This window comes from Sylvia atricapilla, chromosome 3 (genome assembly GCF_009819655.1).
Source record: "Sylvia atricapilla isolate bSylAtr1 chromosome 3, bSylAtr1.pri, whole genome shotgun sequence".
Taxonomy (NCBI): Eukaryota; Metazoa; Chordata; class Aves; order Passeriformes; family Sylviidae; genus Sylvia; species Sylvia atricapilla.
In genome coordinates this window covers 43,278,678-43,293,342 of record NC_089142.1, presented here as the reverse complement: position 1 = coordinate 43,293,342, position 14,665 = coordinate 43,278,678, and the positions used below count along the sequence as shown (strand labels likewise).

Genomic DNA, 14,665 nt, shown 5'->3' with positions numbered 1-14,665 from the left:
ACCAAAAAAACCCCCGAAACCAAAAAAAACCCACAAAAAAACGAAACCAACCCCAAAAACCCTGAATACCAATAAAATAAAATTTAAATAAATAAATAAATAAATAAATAAATAAAAGAAACCCAACAAACAAACCATAAAACCAAAGGGTTTTTTTTTCATGTAGCATGTCTCTTCATGCTTCTGTGCCTGGTAATAATTTTGTTTTTCCCTTTTCTTGAGAAATGAGATTGTTTGTTTCTTTTTGATTAGATTGTCAGCTTTGACTGTTTACTCTTCTGAATATGTGATTTGGTGCTGCGAAGAAGGAATTTAGCACCAGTCTGTTGGTGTTCAACAAGAAATAAATGAAAGCTATTTAATCACCCTTGGCTATGAACTTAGACCAGCATGACATGGCCTATTGGTCTTGTTGAAGTTGTCCTTAATATTGACCTTTTTTCTTTATTTTATACTGTGGTAGCAGCAAGGAAGCCTAATGAAAAAATCAGAATCCTCTTGTGAACACTATAGAACTGTTTTATGAGTTACTGACTCAGAGCTCTGGACAGACCCCCAGTTTGCTCTTCCTGGAGGACCTGAAACATATGAGCAGAGGGGGAAAAGAAGGGATATAAAGCAGCATGGGGAGCAGAAGAGATGGGTCTTCTTACAACCTTTGGGTGTGTAGAAACATAGCCTTAATGAAAAGCTGCAGTGGTTTCTGGAATGCAAAAAGCTGAGAGGGTTGGCTAATTGAAAAGCACACCTGAGTAGTTGTATTGGAAGGGAAGCTAAGCACAGGTTTGTTTTAAATAGGAGGTACAGGAGACAGAACAGTGATAAGGGCTCTTAAGCTTGGGTACTGGGCTGCTTGGAGATTGGAGGTTTTAGGTCTGCTGGGAACAGTGTGAGGTGGTGGGAGGACACTTGTGGGGAACATGAGCTAGTGAAAAATACTTGAGAACCGCTGGCTTGAAAAGATGTGATAAAAATCGAGCAACACATAAGTTCACAGCTTGCTGGTTGCTTAGTCATTGTCAGCTGGAACTGCTTTGTACTAGACTGACAAGGAAAGGTTGCAAGAAAGCCTTGCTCTTAAATTCTGTCAGAAGTTTTAAAAATTTTGTTTCTTTATTTAGAATGTTGTTCTTTTTTCTCCCATACTAAAAAAGCGTGTATGTGACTTGAGGGCAGGTGGAAGAAGGTAATGTTCATCCACTTCAGTGTCGAAAATAGGATTGTTTGGCCTTTTGTGTTTGAATTTAGTCTTTCAATTTATCAGACTCTCTTAATAAATAAATAAGCAATGTACAGTAGCATCAGAGGGATGAGTCACTTTGTCAGGCTGTGTGGCCTGAAATAGTGGGTCAAAACCTTTGTAATGAAAATTAAAAGAGACAGTGAGGCAACAGTAGACATCAGCCATAAAGTAGAATGTGGTGAGAGGGAGAATACTCTTCCATGTTTTGAAAAAGTTTTCTGTGATTGAAGTAACTTCTAAGAAAAAGTTTCAAAAACGACTATCAAAACAAGGCTATTGTATCCTAACAAATGGGGAGAAAAAAATTAGTTGTCTTGAAAAATATGTGGAAGGATCAACAATAGAGTGTTTAAGAAAAATGTTTCATTTCTGTTAAAGGTCAATTTCAAAGAGTTTTGCTTTCACTGTATTTCTTAATTTTTTATTTATTATACATAAATATAAGTATAAATTAATGATTTGTATGTATTTATTTTGGAGGCATATTATTAGCAATAAAAATAAATAAAATTAGTGATAGAAAAAGCCCTATGAGATGTTATCTATTTGAATTTCTTGAAGGCTTTTGACGTGATCCCCTACACTATCCATCTCTCTGAACTGGAGAGATATGAATTTGATGGGTGGATGAGGTATTGGTGGATGATCACATCCAGAGGGTAGTAGTCACTAGCTCAGTGTCCCAATGGACATGGGCAACAAGTGTCTATGGTCTAATGGGACCATACGTTCTGGGAGCGGTGCCATACAGACAGTGGGATTGAGTGCACCTTCAGCAAGTCTGCAGCCATCACCAAGCTGAGTGAGCCTTCACACCTGAAGGACAGGATACCATATAGATGGACCTGGACAAGCTCAAGGAATGGACCCATGGGAACCAGATGAAGTTCCGTAGCGTCAAGTGTAAGGTGCTGCGCCTGTGTCAGGGTAAATGCAAGGTGCAGGATGAAGGGGTTGAGAGCCGTCCTGCTGGCTCTGAGAAGGACTTGGTATTGGTGGATGAGAGGCTGGACATGAGCCAACAATGTGCACTCACAGCCCAGATAGCCAGTTGTCTCCTAGGCTGCATCCAGAGCAGCATGGCCTGGATCAGGGAGGGGATTCTGTCATGCTCCCATGAGACCCTGGCTGGAACACAGCATGCAGCTCTGGGGCCCTGTTGGAGTGGGCACAGTGGAGGACCCTGATAAAGATGAAGACTGGAGCACCTCTCCTATGAGGACAGGCTGAAAAAACTGTGGTTGTTCAGCCTGGAGAAGAGAAGGCTTCAGGCATGCCTTGCTGCTGCCTAGCAGCTTCAAGGAAGTCTATAAGAAAGGTGGGAACAAACTTCTTAGCAGGGCCTGTTGCTGAACAAGAACAGTAATGGTTTAAAATTTAAAAAAAGGGTAGGCTTAGATTAGATAGAAGAAAGAAGATTTTTACAGTAAATGTGTTAAAACATTTGAACTGGTTACCCAGAGAGATGATAGATACTCCATTGCTGAAAACATTTAAAGTCAGATGGGATGGGGCTTTGAGCAACTGGATCCGGTTGAAGATGTCTCTACTCCTTGTAAGGGGATTGGCATAGATGACCTTTAAAAGTCCTTTCAAATGCAAACTATTCTATGAAATTAAATAGCTTTTAGTTTAAATAGCTGTTAATTTGAGCAAGGACATCTTCATGCTGCTACTGTCTGACTAGACCTTTGTGAGTCACGGAATCATAGAATGTTGAGGGGTCGAAATGGACTTGAAAGATCACCCAGTCCCAGCCCTACCTGCCATGGGCAGGGACATCTTCCATTAGACCACGTCACTCAAAGCCTTACTCAAGCTGGCTGTGAACACCACCAGGGTAAATAGTATTCATAATGAAGTTATTTTTTAGATGAGGTATTTGTGCTTTTACTTGTCTGTATTAGAGAAAGTGCAGTGTGAGGGAGAGGGATTACCTTTGATGCCTTCTTTTCAGTTGCTATGTTCTCCTGTCTGAGGGCAGGAGCTATAACTCTCTCAAAATGAATCATAAATATTCTCCTGTCTTTTGAATGATTGTCCCAGTGGAAGTAAAACTTGAGCCTTGAAACTGATTGAGAAATGTCTGTTCATGAAAGTGCTTGATTTCTTTCTTCTGGATTAATCTTTGAATATATCTTGACACATCTGAACTTTTTAACTCAAAGGAATGAATACTGCTTCCTTCCATTTATTTATATTTTAGATGGCAAATACATTAACTTTCCATGATCATTGAGTAGCTGTCATCCATCATCTGCAAAATGAGTGGTACCCTCTCAAATGCAAATACAGAAGTTGCATTCCTGTTAGGAACATCTTAATATCCTTAAATCTCCTTTACAGTATTTCCTCCCTCAGATGTTCATAAGTGAAGTCAGGTCCCAAGACATAAAGAGATTTTGCTTTTAAAGAGAGTCCAAATTGTTTGAAAATCTCTCTTGCCTTTGGAGAGCAGAGTAAGACAAATATTTGTGGCTTTAAAAAAACACCCTGACTTCTTTTCCCTAGCTGCCTTGCTCAGAACAACGGCTTGAGCACAAGCTGGGTATTGCATGATTCAAAAAGAAATCAGATTCTGATGTGGAAGTGGATGTCTGAGTGAAGAACTCTGCCATTCAGTTCCCAGAATAGGTTATGAACATGCCACAGGGGCCCTAAAACAGTCTCTTCCAATCTGATGTATGCTGTGTACCATGAGATTATCTGTCTTCCACTGAATGTAAAACCTAGTGTGGATTAGTACTGTGAAACACCATAGGAGGTGGCTTAGAGAGGTTGTGGATGCCCCATCCCTGGAGATATTCAACTCCAGATAGGACAGGGCTTTGAGCACCTGGTCTAGTGGAACATGACTGTCCATGGCAGGGTGGTTGGAACTAGATGGCTTTTAAGATCCCTTCCAACCCAAATTATTCTGTGATTCTATGAAAATCTAGGAGTTAAAAAATCATGATCTTTCCTTGGGTGTAAGTTTATTACTGTAATAAAAGTTGGCATCATTTTTTGGGTTAGAAAACCTGTCCTGTTGTTACAAGCCAAGCCTCTTGGTTCATTTCCTGAGCTTTCTCAGCACTGCCCCATTTCTAGAAAAGCTGTCTTGCAAAAAAACAGAATGGAGTTTATGGAGATGAGCATTTATATCTTCACCTGATAATTTTGACTGTTAAGAGTGCATGAAAAAAGCCAAATGCAAGCGTTTGCCTTTTGAAAACTTTTTCTCCCAATGTCAAGTTAACCCTACCATTAAACCCTGTCTCTCCAGTAGGCACAGACAAGAATTTGCCATTAATTGATTGTTTTGCCTTTCCATGAAACATGGAAGTATCAAGAACATTTGGTTAATTACTCTCGTCTGATACAGGGTAGCACCTGATGCTAATGTATCAGTCTCTGAGGGTCCAGCCTTTGCAGAGAAGTGGCTAAAATTAATTAACGAGACTGCTCTTCACAGGTGTTTTGTAAAGTAAAATATTTAATAAGGAAAAATAACAAAATAACAAACATTACAGAAAACAAATGATAAACCTGCACAGGTGTCCGAGAACCCTCTGTCACCTTGCTAAAACACTCCAAGAAGCCTCTTACTTTTGTGCTTCTTCTTAAAGGCTGAATGTTTTAGGAGGGATAACCTGGCTTGCTGCCATTAAGATCGCCAAGAGGCTCTGAGTTACTCTTTGGAGCCCAATCCATTCTCTTGTGCTGGCACTGAGCCAATCACTGTCAGAACTGCAAAGAAGTTTCTGGGTTCTTTTCCTTATAAGAAATACAAGGGATAAGTCTTAAACTTTTCCCTATATGGAAAACACTTGTTAGGTGTGGGAAATGCATTCCTACACTCAGCCACTCTCCTTTCTATCTAAAGGGGATTGGTATCAAGGCCTTGTGATAATTCATGCTCTTATCAATTTGTTCATGCTAGCTTTTCCGTCTCCTGGAGTTGTCATCATTCAGTTACAGACCTATTTCATCACCCAGGGCTCCCAGTAGACCATGGAATACTTTACTATGTTCAGAGACCAGTACAAGATTGAGGGCTTATTCTGTGATACTTACTGAGAAAAATTCTCTTTTGATCTTCTGTGGGTCCAAAATCTTTGTTTTATATTCTGTCTCTACAGAATGTTGCTTTTGTCTTTTGCAGAAGCCTAGCTCTGTAGGATTATGATTATCTGTGTAGCATGGCTTTATTGTCCACTGAATTCTACCTGCAGTTCCTATCATAATGGAGTTATGTGATTATGAATAACTGATTGGTATAAAACATATAGGCAAAACCATCTGTATCATTTCAGCAATGTATTTTAATAGAAGGACTGGCAGGGGAAAGGATTTGAGTATAGCAGCAGTATACAGGAAACTGTCATACTTTTCCTGTGTATAATAAATCTGTCTCATTGTATGGTTATGCGGATATAATTGAAGTCTTCAGCATGTCAGGTGTTAAGAGTAGCCTTAGACTATACAAATGCCACTTCTTTGATTCTTCTCAGACACACATTCTCAGAGGGCTGCTGGTTATGTCTTATCAAGATGTCTTATGTTTTATGCTGCTGTAAATGTCTTACCAAGATGCAGTTCTTCAACTCTTTTCTCTCTTTTCTTTTGAAGAATGGACTAAATGTCCATCCTCCACCTTGTTTCTCAAGTAGTTTTTGAAGTCATAACTTACCGACTGTTCTTTTTGTTGCCAAGAGGCAATACCAGAGTGTTTGACATGGGGGCAGTGCCATGCCAGTGAGCTGTATGGGCATGTCCCTTGTGTTGCCACTGGCATCACCTGGGGAGAAATGATGTCTGTCCCCATCACTTTTCAGCCATGTTAGTGCCCAGTGAACTGCCTGTGTTTGTCATCAGGTTGTTATTTCTAGCCCAAAGGAGAAGGCTATGCAGGAGGAGCTGAAGCAGTGCTAGAATACCCCTTTCAGTCACAGCCACAACTGGGTCACCTCTAACCAGCCATAAGGAAGCATCCTCTTATGGCTGATATTCTGCAAAGATTTTCCTCCTCTCACTGGAGAGCTGCAGCACATTCCCTGTACAGCAATGATGTGTCTGATGTAAGGGCTGCCTGTAGTTGCCTCGTTATCACCTCTGATCCGGGATTAGATGTTGGTGTATTTAACCACTTCAGTAAGACAGTGGTTTGGAGGTAATTCATCTGCAGTATTTCCTTCTGAGGACTACATAAAAGCCACTTTAATAAGATGTATGCTCTTGGTTTTTATATAATAACAACTAAGTGTACCCCTGCAAAACATCAACCCTCTCACTTTTTTACTAGCTACTCATTTAGGAGTGGATTAATGAGTTGCAAGGAAGCAATGTAAATCCCTAGAGTCACATTATTGTCCCTTTTCTTCATAGAATCCCAGTTCTGTTACACTCAAGGAGACTACAACTATTGCATGCATTAAAAAAGTGGGGTTTTTCAACAGTCTGGCAATTTCTTTTTATGAAGTCTTGTACTTCAGTATGATGGTTTCATTCTGTCAGATACCATTATTGTTATGGTGTTACTCTGCAGTTAAAGTTTTTATTTACTAAAATGCCTGTGCATGTGACTTGGGATCTTGAAATGATTTCACTGGTGTTTTTTCCGAGTTCACCGTAGGCTGGATTGGCTTTGGTTTTACTGGGCATCAAAGCAGGTTTTCTTTGTGGAACTCACAGTAAGTGGAGTGACTTAGCAGGATTTTTCTTCAGCATGAAATTTCTTGAGAAGGACAAACCTTTGGATCTCAGTAAAAATCAGAATTTAAGGACAGTGTGTCCTGAGACAATTCAGGATACTAAGTTGTCTGGATTGTCTGGAAAGTTTCTATAGCAGCAGTACACAAAGCAGAATTTAATCACTTTGCATGAAGAGACAGGGAAGTTTTCTTTAAACCAAAATGGCAATTAAGAGACACAAACTTTATGAATGTACCAGGCCTCACTATACTCTGTTATTACACCTAATGGGTTTTAAATGACCTTAGTCATCTCACTGCTTCCTTGATTATTCTTTTCTTTTTTTAAGTTTACAGTAATTGCAGCTCAGCCGTGATCTACTTGCATTATTCTGCTGAGCTTTTAATATTATAAAATAAGCTGAAATGCTTTTTTATTGATACAAACATTGCATTATAGAGTTTCACAAACAGATTTTTGAACAGTTTTTTTGTTTATACTTAAAAGCAAGGACCCAACATGTAGCTTTAGGAAAGGGGCAGACAGTGCACTAAATGTTATTTCAAGATGCAAGAGCTTTAGTTTCACATATCAATAAGGATCCTGGTTTTTCAGCATAGCTAATGTATGATGCTTGCAGTAGTATGTTTGGATGATAGGTTGGGTTGTAGGCATAGGTATATCACGTATCTTATCTAGCTTTGCTGTTTTTTTCTTTCTACTAGCCTCTCAACCTATTGCAAAATGGGAGAAGGTGAATAAAAAGCAGTGGAGTCTTAAAATCCCATCTTCACATTGACTCAATACTACCTGCTCTGTACCACAGTCTGCTGAGGCAATCCATTTTTGAGAGAAGTCCACTTCTTTTACTGAGTGATATTCAAGGAGTTTGATAGGCAAAATGCAGTTTCATTCTTCAGAAACTGAGATGTTTTTGCTAAATGTAGTTGTCCTTTGGTGGTCACAAATTTTTTCTAAACAGCATTTCAGGAATGTTATTTCTGAGTTGAGAGGGAAATTCCTCATGTTGAAGTTTATTGTACTCATTCCAATACCATCATTTCTATTCTGCAGGAAGTTCCAGGCTTTCAAGGAGTACGAAAAATTTTCCATTCAAAGTAAAAATTTTTGCAGGAACTAAAATCCCCAAATATTTCTTTATAATTAAATAGTAATTTTAGAAAAGCTGTTAAAAATAAAATTGCAGTTGAAAGCTTAGTGCAGTCTTCCAACTCAGCTGCAGCCCTTCATTCTAAGTTTGTAGAAGGGGGAACTTGTGAACTCCCTTGACAAGAACCTGATGTGCTCGGCAACGTTGGCTTCTGAGCAGCCGCTGAGGGAGAAGCATTTTGGTGGCAAACATCTGAGCTCTCCAGAAGCTCCTTAGGAAAGCTGGTGAAACACGAGCCATTATTTTGCCAGTATTTTGCTAAAAATTCCTCCAAACTAGTTGTGTTAACATGCCTGTGGAGTGGGATTTTTCCACTACAGCGTATTGATCTGGAGCATTCTTTGGAAGTTCTTAACACCTGGTACACATTTGGGCCTTTCCATAGGTGGACTGCTTCTGGTCACTGCCATTCTTAAAGAAAAAGCCTACAGCAGTTATCATGAAGGCCTTGGCCTCAAGTGTTGGAAGGTTTTGTTTGAGGAACTGACATTCTGTGTTTGATCTTGCAGGAATTCTTCAATGGGTGAAGCTGATAGATAACTTTGAGGCTGAGTATGAATATGTCACCAATGAAGGAACAGTGTTCACTTTCAAGACAAACCGCCATTCTCCAAACTATCGATTAATCAACATTGACTTCAGTGATCCAGAGGAATCCAAATGGAAAGTTCTCGTCCCTGAACATGAAAAAGATGTTCTAGGTAAGAGTTCATGTCAGGTTAGAGGCATTAGGTTCTGCTTTTTCCAAATTAATGCAGTAATTAGTCTGTTGAATGATCTTTTACAGACCTTCTTGCTTTTTTCCTGTGTTTAAACTTTGTTTAGGATTTGTAACTAAAAGACTTGCTGAGATACAAGTGATCCAGAATATCTCTTTCTCTCTCTCTCCAACGTCCTGTGTGGCCCTAGTGAAGTTGCTTCATCTGTCCCTTTTTTAATTCTGTGTTTGTAAGAAATGGGGAGAGAGTATTTTCCTGCTTCATGTCAGTGAAATAAATGTTTACTAGACATTCAGGGATTAAACCAAGCGGGTCTTCGTAAGCAGAATGAAGGGAAAGAGCAAATTGGCAGTACTGCAGCATGCTTTGAACAGAATTGGTCAGAATTTGAGACAGGATTTCTTTTGTTTCTGGAATAAGAGGAGTAAACAATACTTGAAAAAAGAAGCCTCAAGAAAGCATAGAAGCATGGAATTTTAAAGTATAGAAGCAAGTTCAAAACATAAGTCTTTGGTTTTGATATAATTAAAATAAAAGCGTTTTTTTCTTAATCCCATAATTTTGCAGAAAGTTCTATGAAAGATTATAATTAGTTTCAGATAATGCAGAAGAATCTCCTCTTAGCTGTTCTTAATAGATGCCTAGTGTACATTTATGTAGTTTTCTCTCCACAGAGTACAAGGTACAATTATGATTTATCTGACTAGCATAATTAGTTATTCAAAAATACTCGAGTTTTTAATTAATCAATTTTTATACAAATTCCATCATATTTGCTACTTTTCCAGTGAAGAACTTTGTAGAATGTGTAGAATTCTCTTTGTGTATATGATTTGATATGTGCATATACAGTAACTTCTGTCTTTCCACAGAGACATATCTATTTTACTACTATTTCAAAGTCATCTTAAGGCTTTTGTCACTTTAAAAAGAAAATATTTATTTCTGCCTGCAGTTCACAATGTGTCCTGTGTGATTTCTGCCACAGCCTAGATGTCCCTAGTGTGACATAAATGTTGATTATGAACATATCCAGAACTGTAGTGATGTTGCAAATGACTGGGGTCTAAAATATTGAGAGAATTTTAGTGAAAGGAAATGTAGCAAATTAGAGCTTGGTGAGGCACAAATCTTTTCTTAAAATTGGGATCTATTTGAATCAGGAGCAATTTGCATCTTAAATGAAGTATGTTTCAAGTCCTAAGCAGAGAATTAGTAATAGATGTCAGTGAAAAATTGCTTCCAAGTCTTAGTTTTGGTCATGTGCAAATTCACTGAGTGTGTTAAGCTGTGCTTAAGTTAAGAGGAGCAGCAGTTTATAAAGTGAGACCAAATTGAAGAATTCATGTGGATGTGATGGGTGTATGAACAGAATGGGACAGAAATGTGTGGCTGGCATGAAATGTGGTTGCCATGTGTGGATTTACCTGGAGAGTGGTCTAGGCAGCCAAAGGTGCTTTGACCAGTGTCTCTTTTAGCACTGATTATCTATTCCTTCCCAGTAAGATAAATGCCAGATCCACTCTTCTCCATGCTGTGGTATTTCGCTCTACTCCATTTTGGTTTCATTCTAAAGGCAAAGTCGTGATGAGTTCTTGCACACAAAAAAAAAAAAAAAAAAAAAAAAAAAAAACAAACAAAAAAAAAAAAAAAAAAGCGCATGCAACATTCATTTTATATATGACAGCCTTGACAGTACAGACTTAACAAGAACTGCACTAAAAAAACTAAAAGCTCAGATGAATGGGTTTGCTGAGGACACTGGCCTTTAGACTGTAAACCCAGCAGGCATTCAGCTCTTAAACACTTGAAAACAAACATAATTTGTCATATAAAACCATCAGGGTGACTTTCAGGAATATGTTGTGCATCATTAGTCTTTTGATGTAGTTGAATGTGAAGCAAGAACAGGCAATCATATGTCTACTTCTCTCTTTAGCTCTTTGGAGTAGTATGTAAAGAAATTGGCTTAAACTAACAATTGAAAGAATCTCCATAAGAAGATTAGTTTTAAGTAGTTCTTAATAAATCTATAATAGATCTTACAGTAAAGTAAATTTAAATTCTTCAGTTGCTTCTTTGTTACAGACGCTTGCAGATTAGTGTTGCATCCTTAGCACCAAGATATGGGAGTTTTATTATGGTCAGAAAGTTGTAGTCCTGAATGAATAAAAAAACCTCACTCCTTCATTTGATGTAGCCAGCAAGCAAGCCAGTCTCCATGTCAGGCTTTTTAAATCTATCTAAGCTTTGTTAAGGAAGACATAATTATAGCAATGACAGTTAATAATTCATTCTTGAAAACCTTGGGGTCAAGTGAATTTGATTTGGGTGATAAAGAGATGACAGTGTAATGAAGTTCTTGCAAAAGCTAAGACAGCAGTGATTCAGAGGGTAAATGGATACTGCTGCTTTTTACTTACATTTGGGAGTGATTTTAACTAGATATAATTTAGCTGTATTAGTATTTCTTCACAAGCATTATAGTTAGTGATACCCTAGGTCACAAATGTGTTTTATTGGGATATATGGATCCTACTCTGCTATGACCTGCCTGGAAGACATAGTCTGTTCATTTCTGTGCCTTAACTTAGATTCAATTTCATAAAAACTGCAGTTACAGAAATAGATTTATTTACAAGTAATAAATTCAGAATTGAGAATTAAGAATCTCTACCAATGTCCATCACTGGTGTGAAGAGATGTTCCACAAAGTACCATTGTATTCTTAGAAAGAGGCTACAGCTAATAAATCTAACCAAGAAATAAACACGCGTCTACATGCTGGTGTGAATGTAATTTGGTTTCCTCAACATATTCTTTAAGATAGACTTTTCTATTGGCTTTGACTCTTTCTTTTTCAAGAACTGTTTATAAATTAGGGAAATAAAGGGGGAAAAAAGCATATTCCTGCAGTGAGGTTGTACACGCACTTCATTTTACAACTGTCAGCAGGGATTTTACACAGAGATGAGGTAAATTTAGATCTCTACTCTCTGAGCCGAGGGAAAGAAATAAATGACAGTGATTTTAAAAGGAAATTGAAGAGGGCGCCTCAGAGCATATTGTAGTGTGATGAGACTAATTTCCTTCCCTTTGGAATTTGTTTATAAAGTGTTAGTTTTAATTTTCAGGGAGTCTGAAATAAAACCACAGGAGAGATTCACATCTGACCTTGAACTTGTGCTTTAAATGACCACATAGCTGCAAGAAGCATGCTGAATTGAAAGGCAGCTATGAAACCATACATGCCAACTGACCATAGCAGACTTGCAACCCTAGTTCTAAGACACAGGATAAACCTGCTAGGTTTAGAAGGTTAAATGATTCATTTTGAGAACTGTGACATCCCCCACTGCACCCAAAGTGCTCAATACTGGTAGAACAAGGCAACTGGAGAGCAGCAGTTAGTATCCAGCCCTTTCCATGTGGCAATGAAAAGCAGAATAGATATCCTGAGTAAGGAGGGCTGAGGAGTAAGACATATTCCTGAATGTGTTGTAGATGAGGAGAGGATCTTGAACAGTTCCTTGAATCTCAGCTGGCCACTTAACAAGCAAAGGCAAAGCTAGCAGTGCTCCCTGTACCTTGTACAGATCCGCACACCTAAACTCAGCTAATGTAAAATGCTTCCCTTCCCTCAGCTACAATTCCCAAGTGCAAAATAGTATTTTTCTTTATATGTTTAACCTGCTAACTAATTCATAAATGCTTAGGAGATGGGGAGGTGGGTTACTGCAGCTGAAATTTGTGTTTTGGCGCTGTAGTGAAGCCAGGAGGGAAAGTCGGGAAGAAGCACAAAATCCTTGACTTGTTCTAATTGGTGGAAGCTTTCCCATTAACTTTAACATGGCAGGCTGCCACTGAGGATGGGGTCTCAGTGAAAAGGAAGACATATGCTTTATATTGTGAGGGCTTGTCAACATTTACTTACATGTTTCAGAATTATTGATTTTTTATTCTGTAAATCACTATGCTTTACCTGCAAGTTTACTCGTAAGTAGCCTTGAGTGATGGTTACAGGTCATTCAAGTTGAGATCAGCATTGGTACCTGTTAATCTGCAGAGACACTGAAGTTTATGGTTACTGTCTATGATGACCAAGAAAACCACCATGACCTTTGAGGTCTGTCTTGCAGTTGCAGCTTTGGTCATCCATTGAAATACATTAATTATTCTCACTCAACAATACAAGCGTTGAGTGGACACATAAGCACAACGTTCATCAAGTAACTCAGCAATTCTTGCTGAAGCTCTGTGGCTGCTTGGCTCTTCTAGCGTGGTGTGTTCTCCATCAGCATTTCAGCCTGCATCTGTCAAAGTATGTTTGTACATTTGGACACTTAACATGCTGTAGTTACTGCTGCAGAAAGGAAAGGTCAAAACTGTTGTAAGTCATTAAGGTTAGTGGCGCAGATGTTTAGTGTGAGGATTCAACCCTTTTTTCCCCAAAACCATTTCAAAAAGCTGTTCATAGCAACATTGCAGATGCCAAGTTAGTGGCTTTGTGACTAATGACAGCTGTCAAAATGACCAAAAAAAAAAAAAAAAAAAAAAAAAAAAAAAAAAAAAAAAAAGAGGTTTTGGAAAGTAGCAGTATATGAGTTTCTGGAAGGTTGAACTAGAAATTCTAGACACAGTTGAGCTCAGTTTTCTAGGCCTTGTAAAGAAGTGTAGCCTCTAGCTACTAAAGAATTGTGTGTAACCTATTTTAGTCACCAAGGTGGTCACTGTACTCTTCAGAGAACTGGCCAATACCAAGTATAATTCTTCACACCTGCTTTCAGTACTCAGGACTGCCTCCAAGTGTGTTCATCTCTCCCTGATGCCTGAAGCAAGATGCACAGGTTGGAGAAGGCAATTCCTTAGTGTTTATTATGTAATAATATAAATCCTGTGCCTGATGGATGTTGAAAGTAGGTAGTTTGATAAATGTAGGTGTAACCAGGAGAGTATTTGCTCTGTTCATTGGTATTAACTGAAAATAAATTCACCTGGAGAGCTTTTGGATAGTTAGCTTTTTTTAAAAACCATACTTGTGTGAGTGAAACTGCTCAGCAAGCAATTCACAGAGTCCCCCAGAACAGAGTATGCAAAATAAATGGTTCACTTGCACTATCTAAAGGTGCTTATTTCTTCTCCCCATTTGTCTACAAAGGGTGCCTACAGCAGTGGAGTCAGGCTTAGACAGGAGATTTGAAATCATGCCATATTAAAAGTTTCTAGGAAATACAGAGGCGTGCAGGATGCATCCTGCAGTGCACGAGCAAAACCAGAAGGTTGGCTGCTAATGCAGCACACCAGCAGTATCTGTGGTTCTCACGGGAATAACAGAGACTCAACTTAAAGCTTGCAGTCAAAAAATAGCTCTTGTTAATAATTCAGCATTGTTTTAGCTTGCTGTGTATCTAAGTGTTGGTTCTTAGTGTTATCTTTTTCTTATGGTTTTTCAAGTCTTATTCAGTGTTTTGCTCTGTTTTGATTTTTGCATTTCTTTGTAGCTGCCATTACTGTAAGTTTTGGAGGCAGTTAGCAATGCACCAAAACCAGTTATAATACAGGTACTGTACACAGAAGATGAGTTCCTAAATCTCATGGAATGTTTTAAAAACATTTTGCATTGGCTTCTCGTCTGTTATCTTCACCTGAGAGCATCTAATTTGTAAACCAGAGAGGTGATGGAGAGTTGCTATTGCTACTTCCTAGGCAAGTTCCTTAGTAGCAGAAATCCCCACATAAGCCAGCAGCCTTACTCCTAAGCAACTGAATCTTTTTAATAAAAAGAGTAATACCTCCTCATAAGTATGTAAGTCAAAGTAATAATGTACATCAGCTCTTAATGAAAAAATCCATTAAACT

General features: G+C 38.5%; 1 protein-coding gene across 2 annotated transcripts in view; it reads left to right on the top strand.

The window, feature by feature from the left end:
• PREP (prolyl endopeptidase) overlaps positions 1–14,665 on the top strand; it is an 88,474-nt gene that overhangs the window by 31,318 nt on the left and 42,491 nt on the right. For both annotated transcript variants that reach the window (XM_066315191.1, XM_066315193.1), the window contains exon 8: positions 8,597–8,788. In XM_066315191.1, coding sequence (XP_066171288.1) covers positions 8,597–8,788 — 192 coding nt within the window. The remainder of the gene's footprint in view (positions 1–8,596; positions 8,789–14,665) is intronic.